At 41.2% G+C, this 21,988-nt stretch overlaps 1 protein-coding gene across 1 annotated transcript in view; it reads left to right on the plus strand.

Moving 5' to 3' along the window:
- Nucleotides 1–21,988, plus strand: part of Uso1 (USO1 vesicle transport factor) — a 61,811-nt gene that overhangs the window by 16,775 nt on the left and 23,048 nt on the right. Inside the window, exons 5-9 of the mRNA XM_051170524.1 lie at nucleotides 6,980–7,080; nucleotides 7,500–7,602; nucleotides 7,748–7,803; nucleotides 12,625–12,745; nucleotides 17,095–17,273. Coding sequence (XP_051026481.1) covers nucleotides 6,980–7,080; nucleotides 7,500–7,602; nucleotides 7,748–7,803; nucleotides 12,625–12,745; nucleotides 17,095–17,273 — 560 coding nt within the window. The remainder of the gene's footprint in view (nucleotides 1–6,979; nucleotides 7,081–7,499; nucleotides 7,603–7,747; nucleotides 7,804–12,624; nucleotides 12,746–17,094; nucleotides 17,274–21,988) is intronic.

The following is a 21,988-nucleotide window of genomic DNA, read 5'->3' on the forward strand; positions in this document are numbered from 1 at the left end:
CCTTCTTTCTTGTTTTTATTTTATTTTATTTTATTTTATTTATTGTATTTGAGTGCTCTATCTGCAGAAGAGGGCATCAGATCACATTGTAGATGGTTGTAAGCCATGTGGTCCTGGGAATTGGAAGAGCAGGTGGTGCCCTTAACCACTGAGCCATCTCCTCAGCCCCAGTCCCTTCTTTCTTAAGTTTTTCCCTCTTAGGGCTGTAATTGGGCAGTATGCACATTAGCCAGTGCGTAGTTTAAAAAAATCCCCTCTAGCTGTTGTTTGGTCTCTGTATGTGTCGTTACACTTGTGCCTGAGCACAAAGTTAGGGGCTGTTTTTTCTAATACCTAAGCTTTTTTCTTTTTTAGACTTCGTTCATATATAAAGAGCAACAGTGTATTAAATTTGGGGAGTTTTTTTTAAAATTTTGGGTTGTCTATTTAGTATGAAATAATGCGCACATGTTTGAAATCCACCCTTTTCTTGGTATGTCCTCCTTTCCCTTTTTGTTTCAACATAATTGGAATACTTAAAGTAAGAGCATGTCCTGTGCTCTGTTACTTGGCGAAAGGCTGGGCTGACTGTCTGCGCCTCGCGTGTCCTGTAAAAAAGATGCTCGCTGCTCTTGAGCACATTCCCCAGCTGCTAGTTACAGTGGGTTCTCACTGTCTTAGAGAGGGCAGACTCATTCCTGTGTTCTGTAATTCTAATTTATATCAAGACCTGACCCAAATATGAGTAAGTATTGACCCTGCACATATTTATTAACAGTTAAGGAGACGAGCATGTGCATGCTAACCCCCCTATACTGGCAGTGTGAGTGTAATTAAGTACATTTTTTGTTAAGATTTTATTTCTCTGTGATATCTCACTTAGAAGTTTGTTAATTTCCTAAGAGGTATAAACATATTTAGTAAGCATATCCATGGAAAAAGAAGTTGAACATGGAGCCACTTTATATTACAGGAGACTGTGCTTTGAAGAGAAAGATATGTACTTTTAGTTGTTTTTCAAATGAGAAAATTAAATAAAACACACCTTTTTGTTGTTGTGTGAGCAAAGGTCTCTCTATGTAGTCCTAGCTATCCTGGAACTCGCTTTGTAGACCAAATTGACTTCACACTCAGCAATCTGCCTGCCTCTGCCTCCCAGCTGTTGGAATTTAAGCTGTGTCAAACCATGCCCAGCTACGCAACACACTTATATAAAAAATGGTTTTAAAACTTTTATTTCTTAGATCCTGGGCATTGGGAGGTAGTTCTTGTATGTATTAGGATTTTTATGTTTTATGTATTTGGTTTTTTTGAGACAGGCTTTCACTGTGGAGTTAGGTGTGAACTCAGCACACAGCCCAAGCTGGCCTTGCAGCCCTGCCTCCCTTCAGCTTCCTGGGCGCTAGGATCCCACGCAGGTGCCATGGTGCCTGCTTCTGTGCTCTTGGTTTTAATTCATCTTTCAAAAGTCTTTTTGATAATATAGGAAAAACAACTTTTGAATAAAAGGTAGCAGAATAATTTTTCTAAGGACTTTTTCTTCTGAAACTTCCGTTATATGAGTAAATGTTTTAAAATAGATATTAAGAAATGTGTTCTTGTTGTATTACCAGTACCTTCTGTTTAATCCTTCATGAGGATTACTTAGACTGTTTAGACTTTTTTATTTTTTTTTACCTTGGGACTATTTTATAGCCCTTTAGTGATAAATCTTTCCCCTAGTCTTAAATATCTAGCATGCTCGTGTGTTGAACAGCCTGAGTGGTGTGACTTAGATGAGGGCCTCTTGTCGTCCGAGATCATGCTCCTTACTTGACCTGCTTCTGTGCTTACACTGATAGAGAGCATCTTCTTTGCCACTGGCTTTTCATTTATTCATTTATTTTTGTCTACCTTTTCAGGTGATGTTGAAGGTAAAGGTTTGTGTTTTCATACGCATGATGCTTTAGACCTAAGACCTGGTAATATAAAAGGACACTGTCAAATGCTGTTTCTTCTGGCTGCTAAACACTCTGACATTGGTTTCAGTGTGTCAGAATCTGTAATTAAAGAGAAATATTTAACAATCTGCTGTCCATACTATGAAACAATTCTAGTTTACCTTTTAATAAAATCAGATTTTCTCCTGGTTGCTCCATTTATTCAAATTTGTTCTGGATATAATTCCTGGAAAACAAATTGTTTATTTATAAGCAATATTTGAATACGGGTACACATGTATGCATACCTATCTACTATGAGTAAGCTAGAAACACATGTATATTGATGTTGTCCCTTTAAAGTGCCACAGTTACTGACCTTTTGCCTTAATTTCTGAAATTCACTGATATTTACTGTCTGGTGATCTGTTTGACTTCTAGTAACTTTTAACAGTATTTCTTTTCTTCATAATAGAAATAATCAGGTTTCTGTCTTTGTTTAACTAATATTCCTAAATACTTTTAAGTGAATGAAATGTTATCTAAAGTAGATTTAAAATAACAGTTGCCAATACTAAAAGAAAACTAACTTGCTAAACTACTATTACTATCTTTTGTGGTATTTGAGTCCCTAGCTTGAATTCAGAAAATGCCTTCACATTTGTTGCTGTTTCTTTGGGATGCTATGATCAGGAGCTGTTGTTTCTAGTACTGTTTTCTCATGTTTGTGTAGCGCCTTAAAGGGTTCAGAGTCCTTTCATGTCCCATATCTTACTTAGTCCTCTAGCAGCCTGGGAGATAAGTGTTGCTTCTCCATCCTCAGATTAAAAAAACAAAAGGCTGGGCATTGTCACTCATATATTATGACACAGAACAGTATCTCCTCTCTTGCTGCCCTTTTTTTGTTTGTAAAAACTCCATAGATTTTTCAGTTGAATAAATATGGCCAGTTTACTTTCTAATGAGAATTTATGAATTATGTAATAGACATAACTGGTTGATAGAAAGCTCAGATAAGCATTTTAAATAGGCAGACCTGCTTAGCTGCTGGGCCACCATTGCAAAGATTACTTGATATTCTTCTAACTGTGTTTTAGACTGCTTTAGTTAGAACGCCTCATTCTCGTCTCTTTTTCAGGGTACGGAACTTGGTTTTTTGAGATAGGGTCTTATAATGTGGTCCTGGCTGGCCTAGAACTTGCAGTGATCCTCCTGTCTCTGCCTCTGAGTGCTAAGATCACAGACATATGCCACCATGCTTGCTTTAGAGTGCCTCTTTTTATCCAACAGTTTTGTTCTCCAGAGTATGGATTGCGAGCTCAATATGGAGTTCTGTTCAAAGGTCCCATTGTGTGTGTGGAAGACATACATATAAATACATTTTAAGAACAAATATGTATTTGTATATATTTAATTAAAAGCTAGTTCTTTAAATAAATCTCGAAAGTGGTGGGATGTGTGTGTGTGTCTTTGTTGTGTACATGTGTGATATAGGTTGATAGATGATAGATAGCTAGATAGCTATGCATGTTATGTAAATATATATGGGGTATGTATATATTCAAATATAAATTTATGTACACACACACACACAATCCTAAAGAATTAGTCTTTGATTTTACTTTTCTGTTCTAGGTTTATTTCTGTTACAACAATAAATCAAGATGTTTTTGTTTTTATTTTGTTTTGTTGTTTATTGTTTTGTTCTCAATTATTAAGGAACCAATTATTTTTCAGGTTAGAGAAAGTTCCACATAATATATAAAAACTAAGATTAAAGAGATAAACTCAGCTATGATATCAGTATACCAATGTGATGGGATGGTTGTCTAATATTTTTTGCCTATATGTATAGTAGATATAATTTTGTTTTGTTTTGTTTTGTTGAGACAGAGTCTTTCTACATAGCTGGCTATTCTGAAACTTACTATATAGGTCAGGCTATCCTAGAATTCATAGAGATCTGCCTCCCAGAGTGCTGGGATTAAAGCATGAGCCACCATGCCCAGCTAGATAAAATTTCTTATTGCTATAGTTTTGACTTAGACTTTTTAGATACAGTTAATGAATAGTTTTAGCAATTTTATCTTACTATACCACTAGATGCTTTGTGTACTATTGCTTAGCTAGTTGAGGACACTGCATTAAAGTTTAGAAGTGCTGGGGCTGGAGAGATTGCTTAGTGGTTAAGGACCCTGGCTGCTTTCCCAGAGGACCCCAGGCTCTATTTTCAGCCCTCAAATACTGGCTTACAACCTTATGTAACTCCAGGCCTGGGGAATCTTACACCCTCTTCTGGCCACTTTAAGCATTGCACAATGTGGTGCTCAGACATACATGCAGGGAAAACACCCTTGCACATAAATAGAGCTTTAAAGTTTGGAAATACTGCCTTAGGGCTGTGACTTCTTAAAATGATGCTTGTCCTGGTTGGTTTTATCAAGTTGATGCAATCCTACACATAGCTAGGAAGAGTGAGCTGAATTGAGAACATGACTTCATAAGGTTGGCCTGTAGGCAAGAATGCAGGTGATTAGCATGATTCTTGGTTGGTAATTGGTATGGGACAGCCCAGCCATTGTGGGTGGTGCCACCTGGGCAGATATTCTGGGGGTATAAGAAAGCAGGCTGAGCAAGCTAGTGACAGTGTTCTTCCATGGACTCTGTTTCAGCTCCTGCCTTGGCTTCCTGTAGTCCGTTCATGCTGGACTGCAATTTTAAATTGAAGTAAATCCCATCATCTTCACATTACTTTTGGTCATACAGTTTTATCGTGACAGTAGAAACCCTAGCTAAGGTATATTAGATTATATCACACCAGTTCATTTCAAAATGTAGAACCATAGTAATAATAAGCTGCAGTATTTTATGTGCTGTAGTCATAGAATAAATTGAGGATATAAACTGCTTCATAAGTTATTCTCATGTTTGGTGCAAGCATTGAGTTAACCCTTGTATTTGGTCTGCATCCCTGAGTGTGCCAAGCCTCAGCTGCTCTCTGTGACACTGCCTCCATCCCCACACCGAGCTTTCACCTCTCATGCCTTCAAAAGCAGTACCATGAAGAGACTCTTACACCTTGCTGAGTTCTAGTGTCAGCTTGCGATACGGGCTTGGCCCCTTGGACCACAGCTTCTGTATACTGATCCTAGGGAAATATTTCCTGTTGTCCTAGTGAAATACAGAGACTTCACCTCAGTGCAGCCTGTCTCTTCCCAGCCACAGCTGACTTCTCAGCCCCAGCAGACCATCGCCCCATGGCCCCAGTAAACCATGGTGGTCCTGATCTCGTTAATCCTAGCTAATTCCTCAGCCCCAACAGATTGCTACACAGATTCCTTTCTCTTCGGTGGGGATCTGAATGGATATATCTGCTTGCATGTTTGTATGCCCACTATGTTGTGCCTGGTGCTCACAGAGGTGAGAAGAGGATATCAGATCCTTCAAACTTGGGATCTGGTGTTAAGGATAGTTGTAAGCCACCATGTGAGTGCAAGGAACTAACTGACCCCAGGTCCTCAGCAACAGCAGCAAGTGCTCTTAACTGCCGAGCATCTCTTTTCCCATATACAGTCTTAATCCAAAATGTCGTCATATACTGCCTTAATAGAGTCTGCTCCCTCTAAAACCCTACAAGCCAAGCCTCCATTATCTGTGCTTTTTTCAGCATTCTGTTTGTTTTGTTGTTGTTGTTGTTGTTGTTGTTGTTTTGTTTGTTTCTCTGTATAGCCCTGGCTGTCCTGGCCTCATTTTGTAGACCAGGCTGGCCTTGAACTCACAGAAATCCACCTGCCTCTGCCTCCACTGGGATTAAAGGCGTGCACCACCTCGCCCAGCACTTCTTTCAGTATTCTTACCTTTCAAGCTTCCACAAGAATGAGTGGCTTGTTAAGTGCTGGATGACTTTTCTAACCTAGAGTTCCAAAGTCTTCCATAGTCCTCTAACAAAACAAGTCCAAGGCGTAAAAGCCCCATGCTTAAATTTATTACAACAGCAGCACCCCATTCCTTTTTTTTTTTTTTTTTTTTTTTTTTTTTTTTTTTTTTTTTTTGGTTTTTCAAGACAGGGTTTCTCTGTGTAGCCTAGGCTGTCCTGGACTCACTTTGTAGACCAGGCTGGCCTTGAACTCACAGTGATCTGCCTGCCTCTGCCTCCCAAGTGCTGGGATTACAGGCGTGCACCACCACTGCCCGGCTCAGCACCCTATTCCTAGTACTGATTTTTTTTTTCTAATTTCATTGAGTTGCTGTGACAAACTCAAAGCCATCATCTTGCCTCACCCTCATGAATGCTGGGATTACAGACATGCACTACCGCGCAGGGCTATAAAACTGTAATCATTTTACTACTAAATGTTGTAAAGAAATTCAATGTTAGCTTGGGCATGGTAGAGCGTGCCTTTAATCCCAGCACTCAGGAGGCAGAGGCAGGCGGATCATTGTGAGTTCGAGGTCAGCCTCATCTACAAAATGAGTCCAGGACAGCCAAGAAGGAAGGAAGGAAGTTAATTCAGTGTTTAAATCTGCTTTTATTTCCAAATACTTCTCTAGGTTCTATATGAAAATAATACTGGATGATCTGAAGATGGTTTAATTTCATAATTAAATGCACTAACAAGTAAAAATTAACAAGGAACGCCATTTTGAGGTGTTCTGATTTGGAGATACAGTTAATGTAAAATAAAACTTGCTCATAGAAGTTGTACAGTCTTACAAGTTTAGATAGAAGAATTCAGTAGTGGCTGATGGAATGTGACACTGTGGTTAAGTGCTTGCCCGCCATAAACAAAGCCCTGGGTCCAAGCCCCAGCTCTGAAAAAAGAAACAGTATAACCACTGCCACATTCAAGGCAGAACATTTCTGTTACCCTAGATAATTCCCTTATCCTAATAGAAGTTAACCTGATGTCTTTGAGGAAATGTGGTGTTTACCTGACCTTGAAAATGAGTTTACAGATAGTTTTGAATCTTAATTGTATTACTGATACTGTTGAATTGTTTACATTTCTGTTTAACTCTTCAGTGAAAGGATACTTTAACATAGCATCATGTTGAAGTACTTTGTTCTTTGCATATTACAGAAGAAAATTCTACAAGACAGAGTGAGGATTTGGGAAGCCAGTTTACAGAAATTTTCATTAAGCAGCCAGAAAATGTCACTCTCCTGTTATCTTTGTTGGAGGTAAACAGGGAACCTTGCTGTTCTGTTGTGATAATAAGCTACTTTTGCTGTCTCTGTGGGTGCTGATGATGAAGCAGTACGTCCCTACTGTAGAAGACAGTGACGTTGGCTGTATCCTGCTTTTGAGTGCATTGTGAGAGATCCACACGTGCTGTAAAAAATATGTGAGCTAGTAAAATAATAAAGGCATCATTTCTAGTTTTACAGAGTGCTATTTATCATTATTAACATTTTAGTCAGTTTAATCAATTAATATTACTTTTTATTGCTTTTTACCTCTTATAATTAATTTTTTTAAAGGTCACCAAAATTCTATTTTTCACTTGTAGTTTTTTAAAATTGCACTATTAATTGAAAACAATGTTTTCCTTGAAAATAGCAAATATAGCTGCTAAACAGTTGAAATTCTTCCATTGCAGGAGTTTGATTTCCATGTCCGCTGGCCTGGCGTGAGACTCCTGACTTCTCTTTTGAAACAGCTAGGGCCTCCAGTGCAGCAAATCATCTTAGTCAGCCCCATGGGTAAGTGACGCCTCCTGTGTAATCTGAGTACACAATAAGGGTTCTTCCCTAGAAGTGACTAAAGTAGTACCTTAATAAATTGTAGCTTAACTCACTGTTTGTGTTTTTAGTCAGCTTGTATTTTTCTTACGGTTGTATGTTGTAGGTGTTTCAAGATTAATGGACCTACTGGCAGATTCCAGAGAAATTATACGGAATGATGTAAGTTTAATTTGGAAAGAAAACATGATGCCTGTTTTCTCTCTTTGCAAATAAAACCTTTTTTTTTTCCTTTTATGAGTTAAGAAAAGTTAGTTTTGGAAAATTGGGGTGATGGCCAATCATTTAGACCTTTTAAACTTACATGCAAGGCTTATTTTTTCGTGGTCTTCTGCCTAGCAAGTATTTAGAGTCAGACAAACCATTTTGCTATTCAAATTTACTAGTTCCATAGGTTTAGACTTTTTCCCTAGTCTTCTGAAACGCTGACATAGAATTCCACCTCAGAAATTGTCTGAGACATTAAGTGGTGTAAGTTTACCATACATTGCGCTTGGCTTCCTCATTCAATTTTCACTGAACATGTGTCCGGAGGATTTTCATTGACAATCTCTTTACCTGCAGAGTGTGACTGTCCTATAGTCATTTTCCATTCTGATATTCACTTTAATATTTGCATATGATTTTGAACTTTATAACATGTTAATGCAAAGCAGAAACAAGGCTACACCAAACCCTTGACTTCTCATCTGTGTGATACATATTTTAAAATTTTGTTGTAGTGGGGCTAGAGAGATGGCTCTGCAGTTAGCGATTGCTGCTTTTGGATAGGACGCAGGTCCAGTTCCCAGCACCATGTGGCAGCTCACACTGTCCGCAACTCCAGCTTCAGGGCATTCGACGCCTCTTTTGATCTCTGTAGTCACCAGCCATGTACACATACCTAGAATCAGACAGGCACTCATGCACACAGATAAAAATAAAGCCAAAACTTTAAAATTCTGTAGTTATATGGCAAAGCAGTATTATAGATAGTAAAATGTAACCTCACAAGAAATAAATCTTCGTTCAGTATTCAAATACTCTTACAGTGCTTGTTTGTGTGTTTTGAGGCAGAATCTCACTCTGCAGCCCAGGCTGGCCTGAACTTGAGCCTCCCATCTGAGTGTCAGCATTGCAGACGTGCATCTCTGCACCTGCTTTACATGTTATTTTCTTAGAACTGTCTTATTTAAATGAACATCCATGTAGTAGGAATAATTTGGGATTTTTTCTATAATGAAAATATGACTATGGGGGATAAAGATAAGGCTCAACAGTGAGAAGTATTCCTTACAGAGGACCAGGGTTGGTTTCTAGTCCCCACATCAAGAGGCTCACAAAGCCTGTAACACACATTTCTTTTTTTTAATTTATTATGTATACAGTGCTCTGCCTACATGTACATCTGCAGGCCAGAGGAGGGCATCAGATCACATTGTAGATGGTTGTGAGCCACCATGTGGTTGCTGGGACTTGAACTCATGACCTCTGGAAGAGTAGTCAGTGCTCTAAACCGCTGAGCCATCACTCCGCCCCACATTTCCTAATTAAATAAAATATGACTATGTACCTTAAACTCAAGGCTTCTGTTTGGGCCTCAGTTTAAATAAGAGGCTGTTAAACTATGAGATGAAGACATTCTCTTTCTCTAATTCTTTGTTCATGTCATCAGAATTTATTTTAATTTCCAGATGTACAGTTGTCCTTTTGTACAGATGCCTACTTTGACTCTTTAATTCCTTCTTAGAGCATATTTTGATTCATTGTACACAATAAAATGATGACATTTTCATGCAGCTCATCGGGTGCTTTGATCTGCCCCACCCAGTATCCTCTGTTTCCCCACCCACGTCATGGTTTAGGTCTATTGTCTTTTAACTCTTGGCCCTTTTTTCCAACTTTTTGCCTCAGTTTTATTGTTTGGTTTGGTTTGGTTTGGTTTGGTTTTTCAAGACAGGGTTTGCCTGTGTAACGGGCCTGGCTGTCCTGGACTCGCTCTGTAGACCAAGCTGGCCTTGAACTCACAGCGATTTGCCGGCCTCTGCATCCCAAATGCTGGGATTACATGCTTGGCCTTTGCCTCCGTTTTTATTTGAGACAGTAAATTGTCTGTGTTGGCTTTTGTTAATTTTATGAATAGAGATTAAGTTTTATTTTTGTTGTAACATCTCACATCTTAGTTTTATAGCTGTATTTTCTTGGTTTCAATTGACTTATTCAGCATGATAAGAGAAAAATAATCTACTAATAATTATTGATTTTAAAATGTTAAACAGGCTGGAGAGATGGCTCAGAGGTTAAGAGCACAGGCTGTTCTTCCAGAGGTCCTGAGTTCAATTCCCAGCAACCACATGGTGGCTCATAAAAATGCTAAACTCTAGATGTTGTTTTCCCACCTTTAAAATTCGGTGACATTCTGGTTTAGTAGAACATCCCTTTAGCCTCCAGCTAGAGACAGCCTCATTCTAGAGACAGAGGCAGGAGGATCTCCATGAGTTTGAGGCCAGTGTAGTGTATATAGAGGGTTCCATTGAAGCCACAGCTACATAGTTAGACTCTGTTCCGTTTGGGATTTTTTTTTTTTTTTAAGTGTTGCAGAGGGATTCAAGATGATATTAACCTATTTTGCACATAAGTGCTCTGAGACATGGGATTGTGAACTTAAAGTTATGTATCCAGGAAGTAGGGCTTCTGGTTCTGTCCACTTTAGCAGTCTCAGCGTGTGTGTGTCTTGCATGTACTGTCTTTCTTCTTTTTTATTTTTATTTTTAATTTTTATTATGTATACAGTGCTCTGCCTGCATGTACAGAAGAGGGCATCAGATCACATTATAGATGGTTGTGAGCCTCCATCTGGTTGCTGGGGATTGAACTCATGACCTCTGGAAGAGCAATCAGTGCTTTTAACCACTGAGCCATCTCTCCAGCCTCTGTCGTTTTTCTTGTGTACAGTTAAATTCAAGTTGGCAGGAGAGTTTGACATCTAAATTCTATTCTACCTTTCTCATGTTAGTGTTAAAATTTGAAAATCAGGGGAAGGTGTAGAGTGAGCCAGTGAGTCGAAAGGCTTGTGCAGAAGCTCAGGTGCCACCAGTACAGCCAGTTGTCACCTGCCACCAAGGGATGCACATCCCTCAAGCTCCCTGTTTGCTAACCGTCTTCTTCTGAAATAGTAGCTGTGCTTTCCACTTACTGTATTTGTTGTCTCTTTCACCATGTAGTCACCTAGGGGCTCATAAGTACTTACTCTGTGATTCTGAAATGGGGCTGGAGAGATGGCTCCTCAGCAGTTTAGAACACTGTTGCTCTTCTAGAGGACCTGGATTCAATTCACACACATGGCAGCTCCTAACTGTGTATAATTCTAGATCCAGGGGATCCTGTGCCGCCGCCTCCTCCTCCTCCTCCTCCTCTTCCTTCTCCTTCTTCTCCTTCTCCTTCTTCTTCTTCTTTTCTTTTTCTTTTTTCAACAGGGTTTCTCTGTGTAGCTCTGGCTGTCCTAGACTCACTTTGTAGACCAGGCTGGCCTCGAACTCACGGTGGTCCACCTGCCTCTGCCTCCTGAGTGCTGGGATTAAAGGTGTGTGGCACCATGCCCAGCATCCTATGCCTTCTTATGGGCTGTGCGGGCATTGGGTGTGCAAGTGGGATACAGGCATACATGCAGGCAAAGCACCATACATGTAAAAAGAAATGAGTAATAAGCAGCAACATAAGTTTTTTTTTAAGGATAAGTGACAAAATATATAAACTTATGCATCTTAATAAGCTGAAAAAAACTAAAATGGCAAAGACCTGTCTTTTTTTTCCCCCTGAGACAGAGTTTCTCTGTGTAATATATTCCTGGCTGTCCTGGATTCACTTTGTAGACAAGGCTGGCCTCGAACTCACAGAGATCAGCCTGCCTCTTCCTCTGGAGTGCTGGGATTAAAGGTGTGCATCACCACGCCCAGCCCCCTATTTAAACTTTAAAAAAAGATTATTTAAGTGGAATTTTATTTTTCTTTTTTGAAAGATTTATTTATTTTATGTATATAAGTGCTTTGTTTTTGTGCACACAGAGAGGGAATCGGACTCTACTATAGATGGTTTTGAACCACCATGTGGATGCTAGGAATTGAACTCAGGACCTGTGGAAGTGTACCCAGTGCTCTTAACCACTAAGCCATTTCCGTAGTCCCTGTAGCCCAGACAGCTTTGTTGATCTCTTATCAGTACACACTTCTGGAGTCCCCTTGTGCACCTGGAGTCCCCATTACATATACCCGGAGCCCCATCTCCTCCATGACAAATTTTAGATTTCAAGTGCCCAGGAGCACGCTTCTTAAAGCCCACTCCATGACTGTGCTTGTGAATGGTGATTGTGCATTTCTGGATCATATCTTGTCTGTACCAAGATAGCTGATCTTCTCACCACTCTTCTTTGTGGGAGCCGTTCTGCCATCCGTGAGTCAGAAAGGACAGGCAGGAAGGATTGTGGGAGGGGAAGCTGTGCCACAAGTACCTCCTGTAAACTTCCTACACACACACACACACACACACACACACACACACACTCTCTCTCTCTCTCTCTCTTCTGTTGGTTTAAAATCAAATTGTAGGGATTTGGGAGCCAGGTCTTTACAGGAGTTCTATAAGAATGTGGTGGGTTTGATGATTTGTAGCATTACCATTTTTGAGAAAAGTGAATCTGAGAGGGCGAAGCAGCCTCAGCTCACAGAAACTACGCCGTGATGCATAAGTATGACGTCATTTTGTTTTACAGTAAAAAGAGCCCTGGTAGGTGTGAGCTCCTGCCAAGGCCCCATTCCTATGTTATCTGTGACCTTCAGGAGGGCAACTTGTTATGCTGTCTCCTCCCTCTATGTCCCTCTGTATATAGAGAGCGAAGCAGTTGGATTTGTAAACTCCTGTTCATTGTAGGATTCTGTGACTCTACAGTAATTTTTAGGTGTCCAATAAGCTGTGTCCTCAGCTGACGCCATCTTTCTTCTCTATAAGGGCGTCTTACTACTGCAGGCACTAACAAGGAGCAATGGAGCAATCCAGAAAATTGTTGCTTTTGAAAATGCTTTTGAGAGACTACTGGACATCATTACAGAGGAGGGAAACAGTGATGGAGGTAAGAATGAGAGACTGTGGAGACTGCTTTGTATTCATTCACCTTGAGGGCAGGTACCATGGCTTTACCGCAGTATATATGATTTTCCCTTCTTCCCCGGCCTTATCAACTCCCACAGTCAATCACATGTCACTGTAAAACGTCAGGTTTTCACAGATTTCAGCCTTTTCCAGGGAGGGGACCTGAAAGTCAGTGCAGCAGGAATCCTTAGCACATTATCTCTTGAACCGAGGGAGTGAAGATCTGTGGACATCAGAGCTAGGGAGGGAGGACAGGAGGGAGTCGATCTGCACTGAGCACACATGTCAGAGACTTAGACGAGCACACTATGGTTCCTTCAGTGTCAGGACTGATTGAATAAAAGTTCCCAAGGCACTGTGATTTCAGAGGCAGCAACTTGCAGATACTCCCACTTTCCCAGGATGGGTTCTCTTATTGAAGTCACAGTTACTAATATTAATTCACAGATCATGCAGCATCCGTCACTGACTAAACACACCCCTGTGTCTGTAGGTGTGGACTCTGCAGAGCTAAGGGGTACACCAGAGTTAATAGGCTTCAGGAGCCAGGGAAGCCTAATAGAACACAGAGGGCATGAATATGATAACCAACCAAACTGAGGCTCTCAGAAAACTGGAGAGGTGGCAGTTGCTGGTGTTGGCTTTAGAGTCAGGCTACAGAGTCAGGGTTGAGCTGCAGGCGCAAGGTGAAGGGAAAGATAGGCTCGGCTCTGGGGGTGTAGGAGGGCAGAAGGGTGGACAGTAGTTTCACACCAGGGACAGGTACAGTAGACTATGTCCACAGCAGGGACCGAGTAAACTTGGGACACTTGGAAGTTCTCTGTTCATCCTTGAGGCACATAGTAAGCGATCAGATGACAGATAAGTGGGCTTGTCACCATCTCTGTGCTGAATATCCACTGCTGTATGGGGATCAAGTGAGGGAGTTACATCCTCTTCTTGGTCTGGTATGTCAATTAGTTCTTTATAAAAAAAAGAAAAAAGAAAAGTCTTTTTTTTTTTTTTTTAAACAGGGAGTAGTAGTGGTGGATTGAGCTGCATTTGTGCATGAAGGTCAAAGGAGAGCTTGTGGAGTGGATTCTCTTTAGATGGGTTTCAGAAATCAACTCAGGCCTCAGGCCTCGGGCCTCGGGCCCCAGGCCTGCACAGCAAGCATTGGTATTCTTGCACTTTGTTTTCCTGATACAATCTTAATGTGCCCATGTGCCCCTAAACATCTCAGTTCACCTCAATAAGTGTATGGGGCGCCTTCCTATTCCCAGGAGCAAATCTGTGCCTCATGAGTAGAGCTAGAAAGCTGGTGTTGTTCAAACCTGTCCTCTTGGGTGCAAAGTTCCCTTCCAGCCTCAAAACTGAGGCACACTGCCTTAAGATGAAGTCTGAGGGCAAGGCTCAGCACTGTTCTGAACAAGCAGTTCCTTACTTGCAGCTCAGCTTGCCCTCAGCTGTGGTATCTCTGAGTTGGAGGCCAGCCTGGGATAAATAGTGAATTATAGGACAGCTATGTGTTTACTGTCTCAAAGCAAGCAAAAAACCTTATTTTCATAAAATACTTAGGTTTTCATATTTTTCTTTCTTTTTTTTTTTTTTTTTTGGTTTTGGTTTTGGTTTTGGTTTTTCAAGACAGGGTTTCTCTGTGTAGCTTTGGCTGTCCTGGACTTGCTTTGTAGACCAGACTGGCCTCGAACTCACAGTAATCCGCCTGCCTCTGCCTCCCAAGTGCTGGGATTACAGGCGTGCGTCACCACACCAAACTGGTTTTCATATTTTTATTTTGTCAGTTTACATACTTAGTAAATAACTATTGCAAATAGCATGCATCTTAAGTTTGCAATCAGAGCAACAGGTTCTTAGAGATGGTACCCAAAGCATGGTTTTTTAAAAAGATTTATTTATTTATTATACAATGTTATGCCTGCATGTATACCAGAGAAGATATCAGATCTCATAGATGGTTGTGAGTCACGATGTGGTTGCTGGGAATCGAACTCAGGACCTGTGGAAGAGCAGCCAGTGCTCCTAACCTCTGAGCCATCTCTCTAGCCCCCTGTCCTTAAAAAAACAAAAACAAGCCGGGCGTGGTGGTGAACACTTTTAATCCCAGCACTCGGGAGGCAGAGGCAGGCGGATCGCTGTGAGTTCGAGGCCAGCCTGGTCTACAAAGCGAGTCCCGGACAGCCAAGGCTACACAGAGAAACCCTGTCTCAAAAAACCAAAAAATAAAAAATAAAAAATAAAAAAATAAAAAAACAAAAACAAACAAACAAACAAAACCCCGATCCTTAAGAAAAAAACTGACTAATGGGACTTATTAAAACGGAAAAGTTGTGTTCTACAAAAGACACTATTAAGAGAATGTGGTAACAGGGCATGAACCAAGAGAAAATGTTAGTAAAACTTATATCTGAAAAAGGACTTGAAAACTTAATAGTGAAGAAAAGAAAGCAAATTAAAAAATAGGCAACAGGTCTGAATAGACTCTTCATAAAAGAAGATACTACAGTTTACAAGTAAACATTCAAATAAATTCTCAGTATCTCACCATTAGGCAGTTGCCGTAACAATTAAAAGAAACAGTGAGATACCCCATACCCTTGCAGTGGCGAACCTCCACACACTAACTTTGCTAGATGTTGGTGAGGATACGGAAAAACAGAAAAAACACATTGCTTGTAAGAATGCAAAGGGATCCAGCGTGGTGGTGCACAGCACTGGGGAGGCAGAGGCAGACAGATACTGTGAGTTCAAGGCCAGCCTGGTCTACAAAGCAAGTCTAGGACAACCAGGGCTACACAGGGAACCCCTGTCTTGAAAATCCCCTCCCTTCCCCCCCCCAAAAAAGGATGCAACCAGTGTGCAAGACACTGGCTGTTTTTTACAAAGCTAAGCACAATCTTGCTGCATATTTATCCAAATTACATTAAAACTTATCCATACAAGCACTTACACTTGAATATTCACAGATGCTTTGTTCATGTTGCTAAAACTTGGAGGCAGGCAGGATGTCCTTGAGTAGGTAAATGGATGAATGCTAACGGGCTCATGAAAAGAGTTGCCAGGCTGCAGAAAGGCAACGTGACCGTATGTGCTGAGTGATTCCATTATGCAGCTTCCTGGGAAAGACTGTAGAGGCAGTACAAAGTATTCACAGTTGTGGGGATTTGGATTGAGGAAACGGGGATAAACAGGATAGTTTTGGAGTGTTGAGACCATTCTGCTTGGTACTGTAATGCTGAGTACTCAGATTCTGCTGCAGCAGGAAGAGTGAACTGTGATCCTCAGCGTTTGATTATCCCTTGTACCGACTGCACCACATGATGCATGGTGATAATGAGGGGAGGAGGGGAGCAGGTGGAAGCTGCTCATTGTCCTGGTTTTTTTGATATAAGCCTGCTCTAAGAAGCAGCTCTTTAGATTGTTTTACACAGTTATCTATTTAGTGTGTTGTGTGCCACAGAGCATGTGTGGGACCAGAGGAGAGTTTGCAGGGGTTGTCTCTCTCCTTCCACCGTGTGGGCTCTGGGCTTGAATGCAGGTCATCAGGCTTATTGGCAAGTGCATTAACCCCACTGAACATGCATCTAGTAGGACCAAAGGTTTGTGTGTACTAGGTGGGCCAGAGCTGTGAGCGCTTGAACACTCTACTCACAGAGGAAGCAGGAACCATTGGCTGGTCTAGCACTTAGTAGAGGTCAGTGGGAAAGTTTTTGTTGTGATAACAGAAGCTGTAGTACAGATGAAAATGCCCAGGACAGAGATCTGTAAGCAAAGACGATTGAGAAGAATGAAACAGTGGAGGGTATGAAAAATTGCCCGAGAGTGGACAGATCAAGAAGCCAAGAAAGAGAGAGGTTTTGAAGAAAGGCAGAGACAAGCATCAGATGGGTCTCAGAGATCGCGTAAGGTGTGATGGACTCAGCCAATAAAGACTTACTAGTTCACTATTTTGTATATAGTGGACGCCTTGTTTCTTGTCCTAGCCAGGAATGCAGAGTTAAGTAGGAAAATGAGTTGCAGTTTCGTGGCGAGAGCAAGCCTTTAGAAGGCCGTGTCTAGCGCATTAGCCTCCTCACTGGGTCTTGGTCACCAGTACTGAAAACTAGATTTAAGCTCGTGTGGGGAATATGAGAGAGAACTTGCTGTAATGAGTTGGACACAGAAATCAAGAAGTTGGTGGGGGACTAGAAGCACACAGACAGAGGCACTTGGTGTCAGGGGTCAGCACAGGCTACCCGCCATGCCATGTGGACCGTGTAGATGTATACTTTAGGATGCTGGTTGCATTCTTTCAGATGTCACCGGCCTTAATGCTACCATTTCTTTCCCCAGGTATAGTAGTGGAAGACTGCTTGATTTTGCTCCAAAACTTATTAAAAAACAACAATTCCAATCAAAACTTTTTTAAAGAAGGCTCATATATTCAACGTATGAAACCTTGGTTTGAAGTTGGAGATGAAAATTCTGGCTGGTCAGCACAAAAAGTGACCAATCTACACTTAATGCTACAGGTATGTGGCCCTTAGACAACACAGGGATAGAATTTTGTCAGGGGTTCTTTCTTTTTTTCTTTTTTATTAATATTTTATTAATTTATTCATATTACATCTCAACTGTTAGCCCATCCCTTGTATCTTCCCATTCCTCCCTCCCTCCTGCTTCCCCCCTACTCTCCTCCTCTATGTCGGTGACTGAGGGGGACCTCCTTCCCCTGTATATGCTCATTGGGTATCGAGTCTCTTCTTGGTGACCTGTTACCCTTCCTCTGAGTGCTACCAGGCCTCCCCATCAAGGGGACATGGTCAAAAATGGGGCACCAGAGTTTGTATGAAAGTCAGACCTCACTCTCTACTCAATGGTGGAGAATGTCCTGTTCATCGGCTAGATCTGGGTAGGGGTTCGAAGTTTACTGCCTATATTTTCCTTGGCTGGTGCCATAGTTTGAGCAGGACCCCAGGACCCAGATCCGCCCATCCTAATGTTCTTCTTGTAGGTTTCCAGGACCCTCTGGATCCTTCTATTTCCCCATTCTCCCATGCTTCTCTCACCTAAAGTTTTAATAGGATGTCCTCCCCTCTGACCCATTTTCCTGGTAAGTAAACTCTTTCATGGGACATGCCTCTATGGCTAGTGTCTCGATATAAGTGAGTTATATACCATTTGTCTCTTTTTGCTTCTGGGTGAACTCACTCATTATGATAATTTCTAGTTCAATCCATTTGTCCACAAATTTTGGGAATTCCTTGTTTATAATAGCTGAATAGTATTCCATGGTGTAAATGTACCACAGTTTCTTTATCCATTCTTCTACTGAGGGACACTTAGGCTGTTTCCATGTTCTGGCTATTATGAATAAGGCAGCTATGAACATGGTTGAGTATATGTCCCTGTTGTGTGGTAGAGTATTTTCTGGGTATATTCCAAGGAGTGGAATAGCTGGGTCTTGAAGAAGCCCTATTCCCATTTTTTCCGAGAAAGTGCCAGATAGCTTTCCAAAGTGGTTGTACTAGTTTGCATTCCCACCAGCAATGAAAGAGTGTTCCTCTCTCTCCACATCCTCGCTAGCATGTGTTCAGGGATTCTTTCAATGAAGAGAAAAATGTTTCCATTTGATTTTGAAAATCCAGCATTTTTAGTTGATTTTAGAGGAAATATAAAACCTTTAATATATATACTCATTGTGTATAGATAGCACTGTGCTATACAAGGGCATTTTAATTATTTTATTATTATTGTTAGTGTACTAGGCTTGAGCATGCGTATTACATCATGTATATGGAGCTCAGAGGACAACTTGAGGGAGTCCATCTTTTTCCACCATGTGGGTCCCATGCAGTGTAGTTTTATTTAAGTTTCATCAAACTCAGGTTATCAGACACTATTTCCTACTGGCTGCCATTGGGACATTTGGGAAAGTATATATTACATATTGATTGCATGCTCACCCTATACTCCTCTGCTCTCTTCCTGCTCCCCCCTCCCACCTACCCCCCCCTTATTCCCCTCAGTTCTGTAGATGTTCTCACTTCTACTTCTGTGTCATTCATACTTACACTGTTCTCTGTGTTTATGAAAAACCTAGAAACCACAAATGGCAAAAGAGTATGACATTTGTCTTTTGTCCTTGGCCTATTCATTTAGTATGATTATCTCTAGTAGCATTCACTTTGCTGCAAAGAAATAACGTTTTTGGTTGGTTGGTTTGGTTTGGTCTGGGTTGGTTTAGTTTTTCAAGGTAGGGTTTCTCTATGTAGCCTTAGCTATCCTGGAACTCACTCTTCAGACCAGGCTGGCCTTGAACTCAGAACTTAGAGATCTGCATCTCTCTGCCTCCTAAATGCTGGGATTAAAGGCCACTGCCCAGCTAACTTTGTTATTTGTTAAGGTTTACTTTATTGGTTTTTATATCTGTGAGTGTCTGAGTGAATGTGTGGCACTTATGTGTGGGTGCCCATGAAGGCTAGAATAGAGTGTTGGAGACCCTGGAGCTGGAGGTATAGGTAGTTGTGACCCACCACAGACTCACCCAGCCTAGAACCAGGCTGTGTCCTCTGCAAGAGCAGGAAGTGCTCTTAACCACGGAGCCATCTCTTGACCCCCATAACTTCATTCTTTACAGTTCGAAAAAAGATCTGTTTTGTATATATACCAATTTTTTATTCATTTCTTTTGTTGTTGGACACCTCTGCCAGTTCTATAACTTAGCTTTTGTGACTGGTGCTGCAGTAAGCACTGATGTGCACATGTCTCTGCTAGGTCTACTTGGAGTCCTTTAGACCTGGAGCAGTGTAGCTGTGTTATGACTTAGAGTACCATGGAAAGAATTTTTTGAGAGGCTGGAAAGATGGCTCAGTGGTTAAAAACATTTGCTGCTCTTCCAGAGGAGCCAGGCTTGGTTCCAGTACTAATATTAAGAGACTACATGTGCTTGTAACTCCAGTTTCAAGAGACCTGACACCATCTTCACACAGTAACACACATGGCCTATTCATTAATATACCCTCTCCCCTTCTCCCCCTCCCTCTCTACCCACATAATAAGAATTTAAAAAGAGGGTTTGGGGATTTAGCGCAGAGGTAGAGAACTTGACTGGGAAGCACAGGGTTCTGAGTTGGATCCTCAGCACCTATTTAAAAAAAAATTTTTTTTTAAGGCTGGAGAGATGGCTCATCAGTTAAGAGCGCTGACTGCTCTTCCAGAGTACCCAGGTTCAATTCCCAGCAACCACATGGCAGCTCACAACTGTCTGTAACTCCAAGATCCAACACCCTTACACAGACATCCATGCAGACAAAACACCAATGTGCATTCAACAGTTTGGTTTTTTTCAATTAAAAAACAAATAACTCTAGCTCTCCCTTGAAGGACATTTCATCTTAGTACCCTCTGTCTCTGACCCTCAGTCCTATTCTTCCCAATTTGTTTAACACCAAGATAGATAGATAGATAGATAGATAGATAGATAGATAGATAGATAAGAGGAAAAAAGAAAATTTTAGAATTAGTATGAAGAAAGTGTCTGCTTAAAAAGTGTATTACTAGCTGGGTGGTGGTGGTGTGTGCCTTTAATCCCAACACTCGGGAGGCAGAGTCAAGCGTGTAACTCTGAGTTCAAGACCAGCCTGGTCTACAGAGTGAGTGAATTCTAAGACAGCCAGGGCTACACTGAGAAACCGTGTCTTGAAAAACAAACAAAAGAAAGTAAATAAATAAAAGTATATTACTGTCTAAAGAGCTAATACAGTCCATCATGGACACAGAGAAATGCAACATTGTATTGTATGTATGTGCATATTACATATTATATATTATATATACACATGTATGTAGGTGCTACAGGTGTTTGTTTTACTTTAAAGCAGTGGCTCACCTTGCCTTGCCTCCCTGAGAAGTCCTCCCCCCCCCCCTTTTATCCTCCCCCCACCAAGACTGGGTTTCTTTGTGTAGCCTTGACTGCCCTGGACTCACTTTGTAGACCAGGTTGGCCTCAAACTCACAGTGATCCACCTGCCTCTGCCTCCTGAGTACTGGGTTTAAAGGCGTGCGCCACCACACCCGGCTGAGAAGTCCCTTTCTTATGCTTAGTGAAGATCGTGAAGTCCATATTAAAGCAACTGAGATTCCTTCATATTAGTGTTTTCTCCATCAAAGAGATGAAGTCCTTGAGTTTCTGACTTTGAAGCCATGCTGGTCTTGGTAGAATACCTGCAGGGTGTCTGTCTTTCCAGTTTTATTTAGGTTTGTTTATCTTTCAAGTTCTCCATTAAACACTGAATGAAAGTGCATCTTTGTTTCCTTGTTTGAATAGATGTACCCTAATGAAATTGTTACGCTAGATTTGTTGTCACAGTTATAATCTCTCCTAAGCCAATGAAAACTGAAGTTAATATACTCAGGAGAGGAGGTTAGAGCTTTTCCTCTAAGTTGGGTCACACTTTTTCATTCTTTGGAGCTAGTATCTCACTATGTCTCCTGGCCTGACTAGGTGCTAGGGTTAAAGGTCAACTACCATACCTAACAGAACATCACTTTCAAGCCTATTTTATTTATTTTCTTATTTACTTATTTTTCTGCCCATCTCCAAAAGGTCCTCTTTATTAGTAAGGCAGAATCTGTGATACATCTTGACACAGTTGTTTCAGTTGATTACTTGGGCATCTCTACTGTCTGGCACGTCCATTAACTAAGTAGTGTGATAAATATTATGTTAGGTATACACAATTTTTGCACATAAAACACGGCTAGTTTGTAAAATGTAAGCCACATGTTACATTATTTTGAAGATGTAACTGGGCCTAAATAGTTGTTTGTTTCTGAAATTTCATGTTTAGGTCAGAATCCTAGGGACTTAATGAATGAGACTAGCTCCCGCCCAGTGCATGAGTCTCCTTATTTTGTAAGTGCTGTGTGTGTTATTTGAGTACAGAAACAGCTGAGGCAGATGCTGCTCTGGGTGTCAAGCTCCCTGGACAGGGACAGCATTAAGCAAAGGGAAGTGTGTTGTGCGCTAGCCCTGCTGCAGCAGAAGGAAGAAGGGCACAGCACTCTGCTCGGCGAGCACATACGGCAACGTGCCACACACACCACCTTGTTCTGGGTAGAACAGTTTTGTCTCAAACCTTTACAGTTGATTTTGAGACAGGGCCTCATCCAAGTAGGCTAGTCTTGGAATTCTGGTCCTCCTACCTCCACCTCCCACATGCTAGGATTGCAGGTGTGCACTGCC

This window comes from Acomys russatus, chromosome 28, assembly GCF_903995435.1.
Source record: "Acomys russatus chromosome 28, mAcoRus1.1, whole genome shotgun sequence".
Classification (NCBI taxonomy): domain Eukaryota; kingdom Metazoa; phylum Chordata; class Mammalia; order Rodentia; family Muridae; genus Acomys; species Acomys russatus.